The sequence below is a fragment of the Pinus tabuliformis genome, chromosome 5_1 (genome assembly GCF_031772625.1).
Source record: "Pinus tabuliformis cultivar Carrire ecotype Pingquan chromosome 5_1, CPIR1, whole genome shotgun sequence".
NCBI lineage: Eukaryota > Viridiplantae > Streptophyta > Pinopsida > Pinales > Pinaceae > Pinus > Pinus tabuliformis.
This window is the reverse complement of record NC_142305.1, coordinates 974,894,238-974,913,766: the sequence shown is the minus strand read 5'-3', so window position 1 is coordinate 974,913,766 and position 19,529 is coordinate 974,894,238. Positions and strand designations below refer to the sequence as shown.

General features: G+C 42.1%; 1 protein-coding gene across 7 annotated transcripts in view; it reads right to left on the bottom strand.

Moving 5' to 3' along the window:
• The window catches only part of LOC149167995 (uncharacterized), a 98,138-nt gene that overhangs the window by 9,483 nt on the left and 69,126 nt on the right, over positions 1–19,529 (bottom strand). For 5 of the 7 annotated variants that reach the window (XM_089433287.1, XM_089433289.1, XM_089433285.1 and 2 more), the window contains 9 exons: positions 19,182–19,286; positions 18,971–19,042; positions 18,692–18,757; positions 17,843–18,603; positions 17,640–17,688; positions 17,412–17,534; positions 16,903–17,007; positions 16,682–16,773; positions 16,426–16,579 (listed from right to left, as the gene is read on the bottom strand). In XM_089433287.1, coding sequence (XP_089289413.1) covers positions 16,426–16,579; positions 16,682–16,773; positions 16,903–17,007; positions 17,412–17,534; positions 17,640–17,688; positions 17,843–18,603; positions 18,692–18,757; positions 18,971–19,042; positions 19,182–19,286 — 1,527 coding nt within the window. Of the gene's footprint in view, positions 1–16,425; positions 16,599–16,681; positions 16,774–16,902; positions 17,008–17,411; positions 17,535–17,639; positions 17,689–17,842; positions 18,604–18,691; positions 18,758–18,970; positions 19,043–19,181; positions 19,287–19,529 lie in introns of all 7 variants that reach the window. The other 2 variants (XR_016260984.1, XR_016260985.1) reach the window with 2 other exon arrangements.

The window sequence follows — 19,529 nt, the reverse complement described above, 5'->3', positions numbered from 1 at the left end:
TCCGCTTTTGAAGCATTGTTAAAGCAATCCTCAAGTAAAAATGAATATTATGGGGAACATAAACACATGTCACAGCAAGTTTGGTGGTTTGATAATCATAATTGCTCTGCGTTTCAAGATTAAATAGAAACTCTGGCTGAATGCAAGGTTTGTTTGTGATCATGTTTTCATGTTTCATAATTATAAAACTAATGTTAATTATCTCTGCAGGCGAAGAGTAAAAAACGCATGAGTAGATCCGGAGAGTTCATGTATGCAGATGCGTTCCATTTAAAGATCCAGCCTTGGGCGTTCTCGGTTAGGTTTCCACGCGTTGCCTGTGTATTCCGAAAGTAAAATTGTCACACGTTTCATCATGAAGAGATGACACACAATCATCCTCTTCTAACCAACATCTCTTCATTTTCCCGGGAAATGAAGCGCTCCAGCAAATATGCCTTCTACGTGTCAACAGTTACACCGACGGTTCTATCTCTGTATATTTTGATTTGTATATTGAAAAGAGTGGGGAGGTGAAAAGTTAAGGGAAGACTGAGAGTCATTTCCAGCTGTATATGTATTACCTCCGGAGATGAGAGAAGCACTTTTTTTGGGCAGAACAGCTTTTGATTTATTGTGAATAAAGAACATTGTTTAGTCGAGAAAGAGCTTTTTTTTTCAGATTCATTTGCCTCTCCTTTCATGTGTTTAGAATCAGGATGTTGTTGCTGGCATAAACATAAATGTGATTTGTTTTGTGCATATCGATAACAAATAGTTCGTGGCTGGTCTTGGTTATTCAAATATAGTTTGTTACCATGGTTAATTCATGAGCGATTGTTGATTCGAGACCCTGTTAAACATCAATTGCAAGTGTTATTTGTTTGGAAAGGAATGTGTATTCCTGTATAAGTAATCAGATTGCAATAAAGATTTAATACAGCCTTGTTCATCTATGAACCAGTAATTGATTCATTTGGACTTGGAATCTATATATGATGTTTAATCTCTTTTGTTATGCTCCTGCAAGATAGATTAGAATAGCTAGGATTAGCATAAGTAGTTAAAATTAGTGTAGATAGGAGTTGATACTTATAGGTTAGTTGTTTCTCTTTGTTGATTTAATTAAAGTCTTCCTCCAAGAAGCAGTCTTTCAACACATATAACAGTTTACGGGATCCTTTAAAACCCGTTGGAACTAGCCATTCCAAACAAAAGTAGATCTAATTGGGGTCTGTAATCAGGTTAGTTCCCCTTGTTGGCATAGCGAAAACTCGCCCTGTCAACAGGTACCTAGCAGCAAATACACCAAGCATGCAATGTTACAGCTATAGCATGCAAGGGACAACTAGCATGCAACAACAAGCATGCTAGGGACAACAAGCAAGCGAGGTGCAGCCAACATTAGGTCAGGATGGCAACATGGTGCATCGATGGCACATAATGCAGTACAGTGATGGGTACAGTCATGATTAATGAAGCATGATGAGATGCAGCATAGTGATGATAGGTGCAACATGGTGCAGTGTGGTGAGGTGCAGGATGATGACGAAATGCAACACAACGATAAGTGAAGGAGTCACATTGGAAAATTAGTTGAAGCAGCATGTCTTCAACTGATCTCATGTATCATCTTCTTAGAGATGATCTATGCTCTTATCTAGATAAGTCAAATCAGAGCTCCAATCCGGCAGCTCCAAGTCACATAATGAAAATCGCAACTCCAAATGTCTTAGGCCCCCGTCGATGGTAAATTTGAATCACAACAAATTGCAGATGGAAAATGTTGAGCAACGACAGTAGGAAAATCTCAAGCGGCAAGGTAAAATCGTAGGGTTAATGAGAAATGAATGAGATGTGAATTTGTTTTAAAGTTTTAATTTATCCTTCAGTTTTTATTTTTCATTTTTTCAATTATGTTAAAATTTGTAATTTTTTTAATTTTTATGTTTTTAATTGTTATTAGAAAAAAAAATTGGGGGGGCGGCGAGGAGCGCTTTTCGTCACTAGAAAAAAGTCCCCTCAGAGTTTCCCCAAAAAGGGGACATGGGGAAAAGTTTCCCCAGGAGTTTCCCTATCTCGGGAGCATGGGGGAGCGAGGAAGCGCATCCCCACCTTGGGGGGCACGTCCCTGTGGAACACTACATTTTAGTAAATGAACTAGTCTTAGAAAATATGGATCTTACATGCACAGTTTTCTAGTGTTCAAACCTACAAGAACAAGCATAGTAGACAATTGGATACGAGGGTGCTACCTCCTTGACCATAGACTCTTGTTTCAGTGAACATCCTTTCGTGAAAGTCGCTTGGTGACCACAATGGTAGATGCTTCAGTGTTTACTATTCCTATACAAATTCACTTCAAATTGTTGGTTGATTTGCACCACAATCTGATGCATATCATCCATACACCTAAGTTTTTTGGTGAGAAATGTTACCTATTTCACTTCCCACTTTGAGAATCAAGGTATTACCCTCCCCTTTGTGGGGGTTGAGATCAATGTTATCAGAACTGGAAAAATCATTGAACCCATCAACCCCAGAAACCAGAATTGGACCAAAACCAGACCACAAAACTGGTCGACCTAAAAAAACATAAAACATGCAAATTTTGAAATGTGTGTGTGCGTATGTGCATGCATCCATGTGAATCCAAACCATTACATAAACAAATTTATAAAGTTTCTCATGCATATAGCAAGGGTGCATAAAACCAGAATAGCACCAAATGCAATCCATGTCTAGATCAAAATACATCAACAAAGAGGCTCTTTAAATTGAATTGGGGGGGCCTAGGGTTAGGTTTAGTGTTTTCCCCTTTTTAATTGATTTTATTTAATTTAGGTTTAAGTGGTCCCCACTGCAAGCTATATGGTTCCATACAGAACTCGCTGGTTAGGTATAAAACTGGCCTTTAGCAATTTGAAGCATCCAACCAGACCTATACAACCCCAGAACTAGTCTGTTTCTGATAGCATTGGTTGGGATCGATATTAGCTTTATGTTGGGCATGGAATCCCCCCACAGCATGTTTTGGGGCTCAAAGCCCAAGTTTTGAGTAATATTATTGTAAAGCTCCGCAAATTGCAGGCGCAAATTGTATGTTAGAGTCATAGGGATGTCCGCCCTAAGTTTTGAATGTAGTGTCAACCTACCCATGGTCCGCGGACTATGGGATTGTATAAATAGAGCGACGCTCTAAGTTGTAAAGTAACGAAGGAATCAATGGAATCTAATGAATAGAATAAGATAGCGAGCATAAAGAAAGAGTCTAAGTATCTTGGGTCGTAGTAGTAGGAAGAGGCTCGGCAGTTGAGTGCGCAAAGGCCTAATAGAGTCCGCAGCTGAGTGCACGGACCCCTGCAACTGAATGCGCAGGGCGGAGTCAAGTTTGTAACCAAGGAAGAAGAATAATAAAGAGAAGTTTTATCTGAATTCCATGTATCTGTTCTTGTGATATTACCTTTTTGATGTCATTTGCAATTATATTGTTTATTTACTGTGCGTATTTGTATGAATGGTGAATAGTGTTAAGTATAACTGAAATCATATAGATAAGTGAAGTTAATCAATTAATATCGGGTTGCTAGTAAGGATTTGGGTAATAAGACTATTCGACCCCCGAGTAGGGCTGCGCAAAGGCAGCATCCTAGGCGGCAAGGTACTGATAAGTGCGTGTGGCGACGTGTGCGCAGGGTCAAACCACATACCACTTGGAACCCATCAGACATCCCCAAGGTGCGGAAACCTGGTTCTAGCACCCTCCCATACTACTTCAGGTAAGACCTCAGTCCGTGCTCCGCGGACTGTTGCCGAAAGAGCCAATAGTACCGAGATTTGTTTGGCTAAATCACCTCCGCACATGGGTCAGGCCCCAACAAGCCAACAAATGGTTCTGTTGCCGGGACCGAGATCTGTATAAGGGATGTCTGGTGTAGTGTCATTGGAATCCAACGAAGAAAGAAATTGAAGGGTGGTTGGACAGAAAGATTCACGAGTTCGCGGCACAGGAAAACAGGAATCCGCAAGTATCAAAGGAACAGTCGTTGGAGCGCTACTTGTATACGGAAATCCACGAAATTTTCAAAATTTTCTTTGCATCCTTTCCCTCTAAGTTGTATGAGTGGATCACGAAGCTAGCAAACAGTTAGGGAAGGTGTAGGCTCGACAAACCAATTGTGTGGACTCCAGAATTAGTGCGCATACTAGAAGCATCAGAAGATAAGATCGCGTGCGCTGTGGACCATTGGCTCGATCGAATTATAGGGGGGTTTATCACCGAGTTCGCAGTAGACACGACAGTCAGCTACAGTGAGGTGGAACGACGCTTCCTCAAAGGACCGCGAGGTAAGTACATTAAATCTTTGAACACTTGGATTAAGATGCTATTGTGTGAAAAGCGAGTTATGCGAATAAATTGATGTTTGGGGCTACATGAAGTGGGAGGATCTATAGAAACGAAGGTAGCGCAGAGATAGAAAATAGCCCCTTGATTTCACCTCGGCGGGAAAGTGAGGAAGAGCTCACGAAAGTTTCTCCGAGGAGCGCAGTCAGTCTGATAAGGCAACGAATTTTGTGCCTACCACCCCCACCTACGCCACCACTAGTCTCACTTTCTTCACCTCCATCTCCCGCCCACATGACCTCCGCCACCACCACAGTTCAATATGGCGAGCGCAATAAAATTGTCGATATTTAGAGGAGTAGGGAACGAAGATCCAGACCAATTTTGGTTCGTGGTAAGAGCCATATGGGAAGCACAAGGAGTCGTGGATGACAATATAAAGAAGGCAACGTTGGTGAGCATGTTGCAAGATCGCGCACTGACATGGTACATTAAGCATTCTAATGACCATCCAAACGCAGGGATCGCAAATATCCAGGCCGCGCTGAACAAGGAATTTAGCAGGCCAAAGTCGGAGATTCAATCAATTATCGAGTTTAGGAGATCACGATGCTTCCAGGCAAGACCCCATGGGATCTAGATCAGAGACTGAAGAGTATGATTCGCGAAGCCAACATGACCTTGACAGATGGGCAGCACCGCGCATGGTTTGTAGTGTCACTAACAGCGCATCTAAGGACGGCGCTATCACAGCAGAAGTTATCCACCCGGCTGAAGCTTTGGATATTGCAATGAGACTGCACGAGACCCCAATACAAGATCTTGCCCTGGGAGTCCAACAAATCCACGCACAACTACAAAATTTGTGTTTGGAAATGCGGAGTTTGAAACAGGACAGGACAACTCGCCCAGAAGTGCGCAAGGAGGTATGGTGCATAAAATGCAAAGGCCAGGGGCATGACAAGGACCATTGTCTAGTCTTCGTGAACTACTTGGCGGGAGGAGGGCCAATGCCATTAAGACCAAAGGCACAAGCAGGACCGAGCACGGCGCCTGCATTATGGTGTGCGATCTGTCAGATAGGAGGAAACACGCTACGGATAATTGTCATCTATTGCATAAGTATATGCAGATGTCCCAGCAATTGTTCTGTAATTTCTGCAGGTCGGTAAGCCATGATGAGCACACCTACAGAGGTTACGAACTAATGATGGACCAGACTCTTGCCTACAAAGAGCAGACCGAAACGCGAGCCGTCGACCCAAATGCAGGAATGGCACGTAGTGGATTTCAAGGGCGCAGACGAGGTCGAGGTGGAATGGGACCAGGAAGGGGTCGCGAACAACTAATTTGTTACAATTGCGGAGGGCCAGGGCACTATTGGCAATTGTACGAATCCGACGAGAGCATCATGTTTATATTGTACTTGGTTTGATTATGAGACGGAGGACTACCCTACACTGATAGCGAGACTGCGCGATAAAGAGATACTCCAACCTCCCCCGACTCAGAATTTGCAAATGATGAGGTCTGAGCCGCGCGAAGAGAACCAGACTGTAAACATCGTGCTCAGAAGCGGTATCACGACAAGAGATGACAAAGGTAGGCAGCCTGAAGAAAGTGTGTGGGTTCGCAAGGCTCCTACAAAAGAACCTGAATTTGATTTAGAGCGCACAAAGGAGACATTCATGGAAGCTAAGAGAAGCTTCACGGAGGCCTCCACTTCAGGTAGTAAGGATCAACTAGTGCCGGAGCCAGATCCTTCAATGATCACTACCTTTCTGGAGACATGCATAAAACTGTTGCGTGACAGAAAAGTTATGAAAGGGTAGCAAGAACTTATCACTAGGTGCGCTGGGTCAGGAGAACCACGCGTAGTCCGGAAGCTCAGAAAGCACACATCATGAACAGGAAGGGAAATGAGATTGACTGCGCAAATCAGGGAGTATGAAATGGATCAAGTAATTCTGGATCTAGGATCGGACGCGAATGTGCTGCCAAAAAAAACATGGGAGCACATGGGTAGGCCCGCATTGCAATGGCCCCTATTTAATTATGGATGGTGAACCAGCAAAAGATCCTATCGATGGGAAGATTGCAGGGTATAAAAGTAGACATTGAAGGTGCGAGCGCGCTTGCAGATTTCGAGGTGATAGAGACTGTCAATGACAACAATCCCTATCTCGCACTACTGGGAATAGACTGGCCATTGATATGAACGGAGTAATAAATCTAAAGAAGCGCAAAATGATTTTTGAGAAAAAATCACTACGCATAGTGGTGCCTTTAGACCCTGCGGAAGGAGCGCGCTACACAGAGCCAGTGCGCGACGACAAGCTAGACTGTATCTACAAGATAACCGCTCGGGAATAGGATTGGGTGAATCCTACAGCGGATGGCCGGATTTCGTGGGAGCGCGAAAGCTCCTGCACATCAAATTCGAATGAGGAAATAGAACGATGGCAGAACCGGTTACACGAGGTAACCACGCTCAATTGCAACATGATGGTAAGATCACTGCGCTGCGTGACAACAGAGGTAAGGGATTTGCCTATGACAGGTTGACAGCTGTGGATGAATTCCTAAACAAATTTGAAAGCGTAGTGCCAAAACAGTAGCGGTTCGATGCTCTAAAATGGGCACTGCACGCGACACCGCAAGGTGGTGGGGTACGCATAAGAGAAGTATTGAGAGCTGGCGCGAATGCAGGAGGGGATGCTTATACGATTTGGAAAACCTCAGCTATAGATGAGAGCTGGTTATGAAGGGTGAAACAGCTTGCACGCCCACCTTTCCAGATGGGTACGGGCGTACGGTACGCAGCCCGCACAAACACACACTGTTATCACGATAGGAAACAGGAACAACAAGCAAAAGCATGCAAGACAAGTGCGCGAACGACGAAGCATGATAAAACCTAGCGTGCCAAAAATCATACACGGGGAAGCCTTTGACAAGGTGTGCGAAGTGTTGAACAGGGTCCACCATGTGAGATGCACCAACTAGGACCTGCACATACCAACGGTTGTATGGGCTTATAGGACCATGTGCAAAACTATAACTGCGCAAGCGTTTCCGAATCTGAAGTATCAAGCAGGCGTTGTAGTCCCTGTGGAGCATGCAACGACAAGTCCGCGCATAACAGCACCCGTAGATATGATGGTCTGCGCAGACCAGAACGAAGAAATCACACAGTTGCGCGAAACAGAACATATAAGACTTGAGGAAGAAAGCCGATGGGGAAACTTTAGACTTCGCAAACTTGAAAAAGGTCAAGTACGGCTAAGGGAGAAAAGCGCTTTAGTAGACGCAGAGTTCAAGAAGATGGAAAACGAAATAAGGGAAGCATTTCTCGTCGAAAAACCGAGGATGGCAAGGCAAGATGCGTACAGTCATACTGACAAATTGGAAAGCTATCGTCGTGAATTGGTTAGTTTGTTGTCGTCGTTGAGACCGCATCTCGCCAAACGTAGTGACCAGGGCAGCGCAGTGCAAATAGTAGAGTGCGCGATGCCAATCACTACAATGGAAGATGGGGATTCTCCGCGAACCATGGTGGAGGACGAGATGAAGCACGACACGGGTGGTGCGCCCACTTGACTAGCCGTAGGAAGGACAGTCTTAGCACTCCAGGTAGTTGAAAGGGAGCGTAGGACTATAAAATATTATGCCTGGGGACTGCGCGATATGAGATATGCCCGTAGGAGCAGGACGTCACAGGGTTCACGACCGCGCATGGATGGCTGCACTGCCACGCGGGTTGGCTGTGACGTGACTATTGGTGTCACTATTCATGACAGGATGTCCAATTTGAGGACAAATGGAGGGAGCGGCGGGCATTTAAGACGCAAGTTATGGGCAAGATTTGGGAAAATCTGCCACCAAGAAAGCATTAATGGCCCAGAATTGGGGGGAACGGTCGAATTTGAATTCAAAAGGCGCTATAAAACTCACATGGCTAGCCAGCGAACAACACTTGGCCATTTGAGAATTGAGCGTTTGAGCAGAGCACAGAGTGTTGAGAGTCGAGCGATAATTGAGCCCCTAAGTTCGCGAGAACACAGTGTAGAGATGATGACACTAAGGATGTTAGTTGAGAGTCGAGCGATTGAGTGGCCACTAGGATGGGTGAGACGAATAGTGAGGAAGTCGGGAACTAAGGAACGGGATAGAATGAAGCAGGAGAATCGAAGCAGCAGCAGGCCAGGGTGGTCAAAGAAATCCCAAAATCACCGCGGACACCGCGGCCGAAGAAGGATAAACAGGCAATGGGTCCAATACGCATGTCCCCGAGGAATCCGCGGCACAACAAATTATCAATGGAAGAAAAGGGGAAGGCAGTCACAATTGAAACAGATGAGGAAGAAGAAGACTTGCAAGCCCTGATCGCCGCCGCAGAAGAAGAAGAAGACGTGGAGGAGGATATCCAACCGTTGCACTCTGCAGCAAAACGGCCCGCGTATGTCCCTCCACGGAAAGGGAAGACCAAAGTACCAAAGGATCTGGATGCAACGAAGAGTTCACTCCAAACCCCGCTCCTCCCCGATGGCATTATATTTGAGGGCACGCACCTAGGCCGCGTGCCCACCATGAAATTTGAAGACTGGGACCTCGCTGACAGCGAAAAGTTCCCACACCTAGAGACGGTGAATCTGATGAAGCAAAACATCGAGGGGGCCGTGATAACGCTAGAGCAGTGAAAATGGCTGCGCAGTGTGGAAAAGGTCAGGTTGTTGCACTTGTTATGGATTCCACATTTCCACCGCGCGCCCATCACCATTTTCGTCATCAAGCAGTTGCTCTGCCTGTTGCATGATGGGTATATATGGCTGGAGGAGCCTATTACCATCACAGCAGACCTCATCCATCATATTTCTCGGCTTCCCTGTAAAGGAAAGGACCCTGCGACTATAGTCGGGAAAAGTAGCGATTTGGCTCTTGCAGAAGCCATGAAAGCGAAATATAAGCTGGAGAAAAAGAAGAGGGACTACACCATCTCCAGCATCAAGGACAAGGGGGTGCGCGTAGCAACTCAACTCCTGGCCGGTAAAGTGATGAGAAAATGTCGCACCGATGAGGTACCTGCACCAGTGGTCGCGTTGGCCGAGCAGTGCGCGTAGGGAGTCCAGTTCAACTGGGTCGAATTCCTCTGCGAGGAGGTTTTGATCAACTGTCGCAAAGCCTAGGAGCAGGGTAAGACCTTCCACTACGCGTGGTTGTTTTTATCCATCTTGTTGGTGAAGCGAACAATGTTCCTTCTATAAATCAATTACTCCAAAAGACTTGGAATGTCAAGATATCCATTTAGGATATAAATATTATATTAAATAAAATGAATAAGAATGAATGATTTACAAATAGAACTAGAGGCTTGCTTATATATCAAGCAAGTGTCTCTTCATGAAGAGTCATGTCCTATTAGACATGCCTCTTCAACCTAATTACTAGCTTAACTAATTATTATTTATGATTATTATCTTTTACATTATATTTATATTATTTATATATTTTATTCGTTACATTGCCTTCTTCCTCAAAAAGCTTTGTCCTCAAAGCTTGTCGATGAAAAAGGCTTGATCTCTTTTTCGGCTTCGAACGTCTTTCTCTCTCGGGATAGTCATCCTCGTCGATACAAGTTGATATGATCTTCTTAGTGACAAACAAAATTGTCGCACTGAGAAGGGATCAGACCATCCCAGATTAATCTTTTGTATAGCATTCTGATCACTAAAATTTTGTAACGACTTGTCAGCATAAGATGGAATTGATGTTACGTCATTATTCTCTGAAACATTAATTTGTTGTCTACAGTTTGAATGGTCCTGATACACAGCTTGGTTGATTTGTCTATTCTCATGATTCAGATGTCGATATAAAGTTTTTAGATTTTCTTCTGGCGAAGATGTTGTTGAATTGGTTATGGAACATTTACTTGGGATGTCCATTGTCTGAACTGAAACATCTACGTGTGTCGTTTCTTCAACTGACTTGTCTTCTTGAGTTGTCATATTCACTGGATCGGTATTCGTTCCCTTATTTTCAACTTGAATTGTTGTGACTGGAGATTTGGATACTTCTTCTTGAGTGACTTGTTCCAACTTATCTTTTAATGCTTTCTTATCCTCCTTAAGTTTCTTAGTTTGATTTAGCAGAGTTTGATTATGGTTTCTTGCGCAAGTAATTTTTCAATGTGGTCCTTGAGACGAGAATTTTCTTCGTCCTTTTCCCTTATTTCTTTGTAATGCATATCAGTCCAGCATATTGTTGCTTAAGTATTGTGATTTCTTGTTTTACATCTCTTTGGAATTGTTTTTGTTCATTTCTTAGAGATTCCAATTCTTTTCACTTCTTTTATCTTCCTTTTTATTCAACAACTTTTTTTTTCTATTTTTTGTATATGCTATATTCTCTCTCCTCTTTTTTTTTAATCTATAAAATATATTTCCACTTCTCTCTTATAAAAATCTAATATATATATATATATAGATATATATATTTCAAATATTCTCTTCTTCTTCTTCTTCTTCTTCTTCTGTTCACTCTTTTAATAATAATTTTTTTATATATATAATTATAAATTATATATATTATATAATTTTAATTTATATATATTATAAAATTATAATTATACAAAATTTATATATTTTTTTTGAGACCCACTTTCCTTTTATATGTAACTATCTAAGGCTTATATAGTATCTCTTTTTTATAATTATAATAATATTTTTCTCATAAAATTTGGATGAGACGTGACTCTTGGTACGGTCACAATCTTTAGATTTGAACGATTAAAAGTATTTAGATCACAATCTTTAGATTTGAACGATTAAAATTATTTAGATACCATGGGCTATTACCATGGGTTGTTTTTAAAACCTCCTGTAAAAAGTAATATTTACCTTTCACGTAAGAGCTTTTGTATCCTTGTTTTTTCTTTAACTTTTAAAATACCATGGGCTATTACCATGGGTTGTTTTTAAAACCTCTGTTAAAATGTTCTCCACGTAAAAAGTAAAATGTATTCCTTTTGTTTTTTTTCCTTAACTTTTTAAAATACCATGGGCAATCACCATGGGTTGTTTTTAAAACCACGGGCTTCTCCACGTAAAAAAATTTAAATATACTTGGTATGAGATTTTGTATCCGTTTTGTTTTTTTCTTTCACTTTTTTTTCTTCTTTTTTAGGCCTAGAAAAACGAAGAAAAGGAGAAACTCCCAAATTCTAAGCAAAAATGCTTCAATTATACGGCAACAAGGTTGACAAATTTCGATAGCCAAAGGCCTGGTGATCAGCCAAACGTGGCTCTGATCCCAAATGAAGCGAACAATGTTCCTTCTATAAATCAATTACTCCAAAAGATTTGGAATGTCAAGATATCCATTTAGGATATAAATATTATATTAAATAAAATGAATAAGAATGAATGATTTACAAATGAGAACTAGAGGCTTGCTTATATATCAAGCAAGTGTCTCTTCATGAACATGAAGAGTCATGTCGTATTAGACATGCCTCTTCAACCTAATTACTAGCATAACTAATTACTATTTATGATTATTATCTTTTACATTATATTTATATTATTTATATATTTTATTCGTTACAATTGGTTGCAGGAGAACTATCAGAGAATAGTCAGTTCCCCAACATTGACCGAGACTTACCAGAGGTCACGAAGTACGCTTCACTCTGGGCCACCAAGGAAGCGATACAAAAAAAATTTGGGTGCTCATGGAGGCGAGCATCCGAATGTGGATCAACAAGAGGCCGCGCCTGTCACCTATGGTGCACAATAGTCTGTAGAGTTTTGCAGACTTCAAGGCAGATATGCACAACATTTATATCAGGGCGCGAAAGGACCCGGCAAAGCAGTGGACAAAGCTACCATTTGTAGCCACTGACGATGCAATCTTCATTGTATTAGAGACATGGCCTCCCGAGTGGCGCGCCCCAGATTTGGCGGAACTAGAGAAAGCGGCAGCACAGAAAAAGAAGGATGATGCCAAGCTACGCGTCACCCAAGTAGCCGTGAGAAGGCGAAACGAAAAATTGGCAGCTGAGTTAAGGGCAGTGCGCGAAGCGACACAAGAAGCCGTGGAGCAGAAGAAGGTCGCAAAAGCAGCAGCACCGGCAGCGGAGGCAGCAACGGTACAGGTAAAGAAGGACCAAGCAACGTCCTCAGGGCAGGAGGCAGAGGACACAGAAATAGCAAAAGGGAGCGCGGACCCAGGGACCGCGTCCACACAGCTCAAACGGTCGCGCATCGCAGAGAGATCGGGTCCAAGAAAGAAGGTTAAGGCTTCAAAGCTGGCCATTGACCCGATCACCTTAACCAAAGGTGATCTCCATGACATCAGCAAGACGGTATGCAACGTCACCAGTGAAGTGCTTCAAGAGTTTACGACGGAGCACCAAACTGTGTTGGGGGCCCTCAGGGCGCAGCTACAGGAGTTACAGGTGCGGCCCCCTCAGGAAGGCACCCTGTCTACCCACGTCGCAGCGGGCACTTCAGCAGCAGAACAGATGTTGCGCGCAAGGATGGCAAACACAATAGTGTTGCCAGAGGGAGCTCTAGTGTCGCCAAATGCAATGGATCGGATGTTGCTTAACATGATGAAAGACATTGGCCTTAACCTAGCTGCCCTTCCCCGGGAAACGCTATATCAGTTACAAGACAGGATAACGACAAAGCTGCGGGCCAGGGAGAGCCACGCAATCCAAGTTCTCAGTGAGCAGAAAATTAACATAGAACAACTCAGCTTGCAGCGCGACGAGTTGGTGTCGCAGAATCAACAGTTGGTGAATACGGTAGACAACGCTTGCTGACGCGTCCCGGAGCTAGCCATCGCAACAGATCTACCGGTAGAAGTGTGAATCCACAGTTTTGCTAGTGAAGTCCGTGACACGAGAGAAGAGACAAGGGTGCAATTGGAGCTGAATCTCCAGATCGCCGAGCTGCGGTTGAAGGCGTAGCATTCCACTCCCCCGAAAATCAATGAATAGCGCGTCAGCGCTATTGCAGTAAGGTTGGAAGAGATTGGAGGTGCAGTGCGCGACTGTACCAACATGTTGGAACAGGTGCTTAAGGTCCTCACGACGTTGCAGGAGAACCCCAACATCCAACGGCTAGAGACAGAGGCACGCGAACTACAACAACAGTACGACAGCATCAGAGGGACTGCGCAGACAGTAGTAGTCCTTACTAAATGGCTTGCGAGGATGCAGCAAGCCAAGGCATTAAAGGAGTAGGTGGACGTGGCGCACCACAAGGAAGCAGTCCTCAAAGCACGCGTCCAACCATGAATTGACGAAGCCTTCACAATCACGGCAGATATTGAAGGAAAAATCCCGTAGATTCAGGGGATGCATGCACAGATACAAGGCAGCACGCCGGAAACAGAAGTCTCAGAAGAGAGAATGCAGCAGGTTCAGCAAGCAGCAGCTTAGTGCGCTACAGACATCAAGACCATTCGGGACGAGCTGGAGGGACTCGGCGCCGACAGAGTGACTTGAGGGCGAGTCACGATGTTTGTGTTGGGGGCCTATTGGGCATGGAATCCCCCCACAACATGTTTTGGGGCTCAAAGCCCAAGTTTTGAGTAATATTATTGTAAAGCTCTGCGAATTGCGGGCGTGAATTGTATGTTAGAGTCATAGGGTTGTCCGCCCTAGGTTTTGAATGTAGTGTCGGCCTACCCATGGTCCGCGGACCATGGGAATGTATAAATAGAGCGAGGCTCTAAGTTGTAAAGTAACGAAGGAATCAATGGAATCCGATGAATAGAATAAGATAGAGAGCAGAGCAAGAGTCTAAGTATCTTGGGTCATAGTAGTAGGAAGAGGCTCTGCAGCTGAGTGCGCAAAGGCCTAGTAGAGTCCGCAGCTGAGTGCACGGACCCCTGCAGCTGAGTGCGCAGTGCGGAGTCGAGTTTGTAAGCAAGGAAGAAGAATAATAAAAAGAAGTTTTATTTGAATTTCGTGTATCTGTTCTTGTGTTATTCCCTGTTTGATATCATTTGCACTTATATTGTTTATTTACTGTGCGCATTTGTATGAATGGTGAATAATGTTAAGTATAACTGAAAGTATACAGATAAGCTAAGTTAATCAATTAATATCGGGTTGCTAGTAAGGATTTGCGTAATAACATTGTTCAGACCCCGAATAGGGTTGCGCGAAGGCAGCATCCCAAGCGGCAAAGTACTGATCAGTGTGCGTAGCGAGGTGCACGCAGGGTCAAATCGCGGACCACTTGGAACCCATCAGACATCCCCAGGGTGCAGAAACCTGGTTCTAGCACCCTTCCATACTACTTCGGATGAGACCTCAGTCCGCACTCCGCGCACTGTTGCCAATAGGGCCAGTAGTACCAGGATTTGTTTGGCTAAATCATCTCCGAGCCTGGGTCAGGCCCCAACAAGCCAACACTTTAATCCTAAAAATTCATAACCTTTTTAATGCATCATTGCAAATGTTTCTGATACACACATAACTCTGGTGGTCTTTATGGTTTCATTATGGTAATTGTTGATATATTGCTATCCCTTTTTAAATGAGGGGATTTCCTCCCTTTTCTTTGGTAGATGTTGCCATCAACACGTGCGAGCAGCACATTCCAACACGGGATATTGCAATGAAGCAGACATTTCTTGCAACTTATCAAAGCTATCATTCATCTAATATGCCATAACTGGTGGTATATATTCGGCCAAATTCACCTAGGACTTGCACATGGCCCCAACCATATAAAACAGCAGGCTTCTGCAAGACAACCCACAAAGGGTGAACATGTCTCTAGGGGGGTTTGAAGTTTGAACCTTGTTAAGGAAAGTAGAAACACGTGTGCTTTACTAACCAACCAAGCCCTATTGGTAGTTCCTCCATTTATCTCTAGTAATCTCGCTTTGACAATAAATAGAAAGATGAGAAGGATTTATTAATGCCCTATAGTGGCCAAAAGAAATCAATACCAGTCTCAAAGCACTGATAAAACAGATAACAAAAGGCCAGCTCACTCAAGGACCTCAACTGACAATTCTTCAGGAAAATGGTTTAGTGAGTGATCAAACAAGGATTCATCAGCAAGTCAATCTCTTCCTCTGCCATATTTCTGCAAGATGAAGCCGCTTGTCAAAGACTGAAGTCAAAGTTGAAGCTCAAACAGAAGTTGTCTCGCACATTTGGCCTTTCATGTGTGTTGCAAAGTCCAGACAGCTTGATAGGATATGTGCCAAAGAACCTCCTCTCCGACCTGGCATGCATATCATCCTTAATCCAGAATACTTAGTACCAACACTACACCATTCTCAAGATTTTCAATGGAATCTCAATTTCACAGGAGTGGAAGATACCTTTTTTGTTTCTCACTTTATGGGAAATGATTTTTCAAGAACCTACACTTTAAATTCATTAAACTGTTTAACTCCACAAGCACCCTAGTGCCATGTCAGAATTTTTGTTATGAAACAAATTATGAGATAGAACAATCATCCATTGTTTGAAAAAGCATGCACTCATCATCAAAGGCATTTCAGTAAGGCAGACTTCAGGAAAAATAGGCTGCTATAATGACCCTCTTCATGACCAGGATATTTCGACTTGTAATCCTACGTAAAGTCGATTTAACATTTTAATTCCAATTTCCAGCACTATTCTCGTCCAAGAACATCAGAAGGATAGTAAACTGTGACATTACATTCCTCAAGAAACTATTCCCAACTATTCTTCCCCAAGAACAGCAGAATGATAATAAACTGTGGCAATACATTCCTCAAGAAACTATTCCCAACTTCAAAAACATTAGGCATTTAAATTATATGATTTAAATCAGTTCCCAATTAACGAGTGAAGTTATGAAGATGATTAAAAAGAAACAAAACAATCAAAATATCTGCTCAATGAGAAAAAAGTTTGAATTAATATCCAAAAATCTACCAAAAGAAATTTGAAGCAACAACCTGCAACTACATAGACAATTGATTAAATTAAGAATACGTTAACATGACACTTAAAGACGTATGATATCACAAAGCAAACAAACTACTGACAAGTTGCAAGAGGATGACAAGTCTAAATATTGAGGACATGGCAGATGTCTTACTTCCAGAGGCTTGTTTTCAAGAAGAGCAGTTCTGCTACAGATGGCAACACTCATCACAGTGACCAATCGTCCCACCTGCCACTTGATTGGCAGAGCTTGCACCAGCTCAAAGAAGTATGTGGCATAACCATATTCTGGACGTTCCAAGACTATTCTGCACCATAGAGATATGACTGAAAAGTTTAAAATGCCAACATCAAATAATAGACAAAACAGTGTTGCAAGGTAAATGATATCCAATAATAAATGAGATCACCTATTATGTCTCTCAAATACAAATATGAATGACTGCAGCTGTCGACACCAACCCCATTCAACAGGCCACTTACGCAGCTGTAAAGATCGGGTCTGGAAATTTAACAAACAAACTTAAGTTGATTGCAGATAACAGGAATGGCATATGCCTGACAGATCAAATAAACTATAATTGTAATTCCACATTCAAAAGAAACTACTCATTAGATGAACTACATGTACCTGTTCAATCAACGAAAGAAGACAAGCCAAGCAATATGTAGGCTTGTTGGCCCCTATCTGTCGCATGCGACCCATCTTAACCAAACCAGAAGGCCGTCCCCATAGCTGAAAAACAGTCCATAGAATCGCCAATATATCTCATCCAATATTAGTGAAGGCAGCACAAATCATTCTTATTGGGTTCATATTAAGGCTAGAAAAAATAGAACAGTCCCCAATGCCAGGCAGAGAAAACAAAATTGAACAAAATAGTTTTTGGGTAATGTTAGTCTCAGAAGAGAACAAATGAAGCATTTCCATCACTGCAGGCCTCCTGAAATCTTTTGACTGAGAAGAGAGTTAAAATAAGCTCACAACTCATATCAATATACACAAACAACAAAAGTCAAAACCAGAATGCAGCAAATGTTGTTTCATACATGGATCTGGATTGTAGCCATGCTCTGACAACTTTCAACTTTGCCAACACTATAAGCATCACAACATTATTAATAATCCAATAAACTTACCTTCTCAATGACATTTTCAAGTTCTTCAAAGTTATCTTCTTCAGCAGCCAGCCCTAACAAATCTCCATTCACCGAGTCACCATAAAGTTTAATTTCATCAATAAAACCTTTTTCGCGTAATACCTGTTACGATCAACCAGCACTCTGTGCATTACTTCAGAAATTTGACCATTCATAGCAAACATGTATCATCAAAATGCCATTATCCATAGTCTTTAAAGCTTATACCTGTAAAAGTCCTGGGGCATCTTCCTCAAGGGCAGTTTCAACAGAACATCTGAGTGGATAGTGTCCTTTAGTTAGCTTAGAACCAATTGCAATCTTTTGGGGGACAGAATGGAAGCAAACAGAAACAAGGTAGAAAGATGGGGAGAAAGAGAGAGAGAGAGCAGAATGGAAAGAGTCAGAGAGAGAGAGAGAGGAAATCTCACATTTTTGTTTTTTTTTTATTTCGCTTGATGGAAAAATTTCTTTCTCTGGGCTTCTGGGCTACCACAGAATCACATTCTCCTTTCAAAATGTCTATCTTGGGTACTTCCATGTCAACATCCATGTCAGAAATCATTGTTTTACAGATTTTCTGCCTCGACTGAAGTGAAATATGGTCTAGCTCATCACTTTCACAGTCTTCCAATGCTTCACTCTTAACCTTTAGTGTCTGTAAAGAAACGTTGGGACAATTGTCCCTTAGAGGTATAAGTGGAGTTTCTCTGTCATACTCAACATTCTCAACCTTCACCTTGATGGGCAAAGTTGCAATGCTGGGTGTAGGCAGTAATCTCTCTGTATTGTTTAAGTGAACTTCACTTTCTTCAGGCTTCAATCTATCAGCACATAACAAAGACTGCAATGGAGGGACCTGACACAGGTTGTCATCTTCTTTACTCTGTCTTGAGGGGTGAAAAGAAGATTCTTTATCATTGACAATGCTTCCGAGATCCTCCTTACAAACATCAACGTTATCCGTTTCTGAAGGAAAACATTCTGAATCTTTTATAACTTCTCTTTTACTAGAAAATATGACAGGACTTTCCACAGCTCTATTCACAATCTCATTTGAAACTCTGTGTTGTTGCTCAGGATCATTTCCTTTCTCAGAAACAGAATTTGTCACTTTAAAAGATGAAGATTCACACAATTCAAAGGTTTCTATCAAACATTCAGGTGCTTTCGCAGAAATGTCCAATTTGGCCTGCAATTTAAATTTGACAAGACAATTTCAGATTTTCTGAAAGAAAAAACTCATAATACATTGTCAGACCATTGTGTCCAAGGTGTACCTTGTAAGTATCGACACATTCTTGAGAGGAGCCTCCCATAGCCTCAAAACTTTCATCTGCATCTTCCTGTGCATTTATGTATTACTTTAGTCAAGACGCTATTCCAACAAATAACAAACTATAATCATGCTAAAAGTGGAAAACTCTCATTTATAAATAAATATCATCTTAAAGCTCATGAAATCCGACAAAGTGCTTGGTGTTCTGTCTTCATTGAGGAAGCTAGACATGAATGCTGGCATTAATGTTGCAAGATGAACTATCAAGTTGGCAGCATACCTCCATGGTACTGTCGCAGTTTTGTGACATCACTTTCATATTGGTATCTTCCCCTGATTGGCCTGCTATCCTCTATAAATTAAAATGGAAGATATATCAAGAATAAAGATATAAACTTCAATGAAAGGCAAAATCTCTGACAACCCAAATGAGTCACATGCAGTCCTGAAACCTAATACAATCCCCCTAAATATTGGAATATGCAACACACCTCAGAGTAATGATAATCCGCTTTTGATAGATCTGTCTTAACATGCAAAGTTTGGCCATCCTTGATTATTTTATCAGCATCTTCAGGTGATTCATTTGCTACCCTCTGTCAACAATAATCTTAATTTAGCCAAGTATAAAGATAATACCTAGAGTTATGCTTCTTGTGTATCTTAACCAAAAGAGACCAATATACTAAATTGCCATCAATACCTTTGAAAGAACAAAATGATTAACTAAAACACTGCACAGTCAAAGTTAGTGCTAATTAATTGTGGAATGAAGCAGGTCTGTGTCAGCAATCTTGCATAGCTTGGAATTCTTTCCTTCTAAAAATATATTGCCAGTT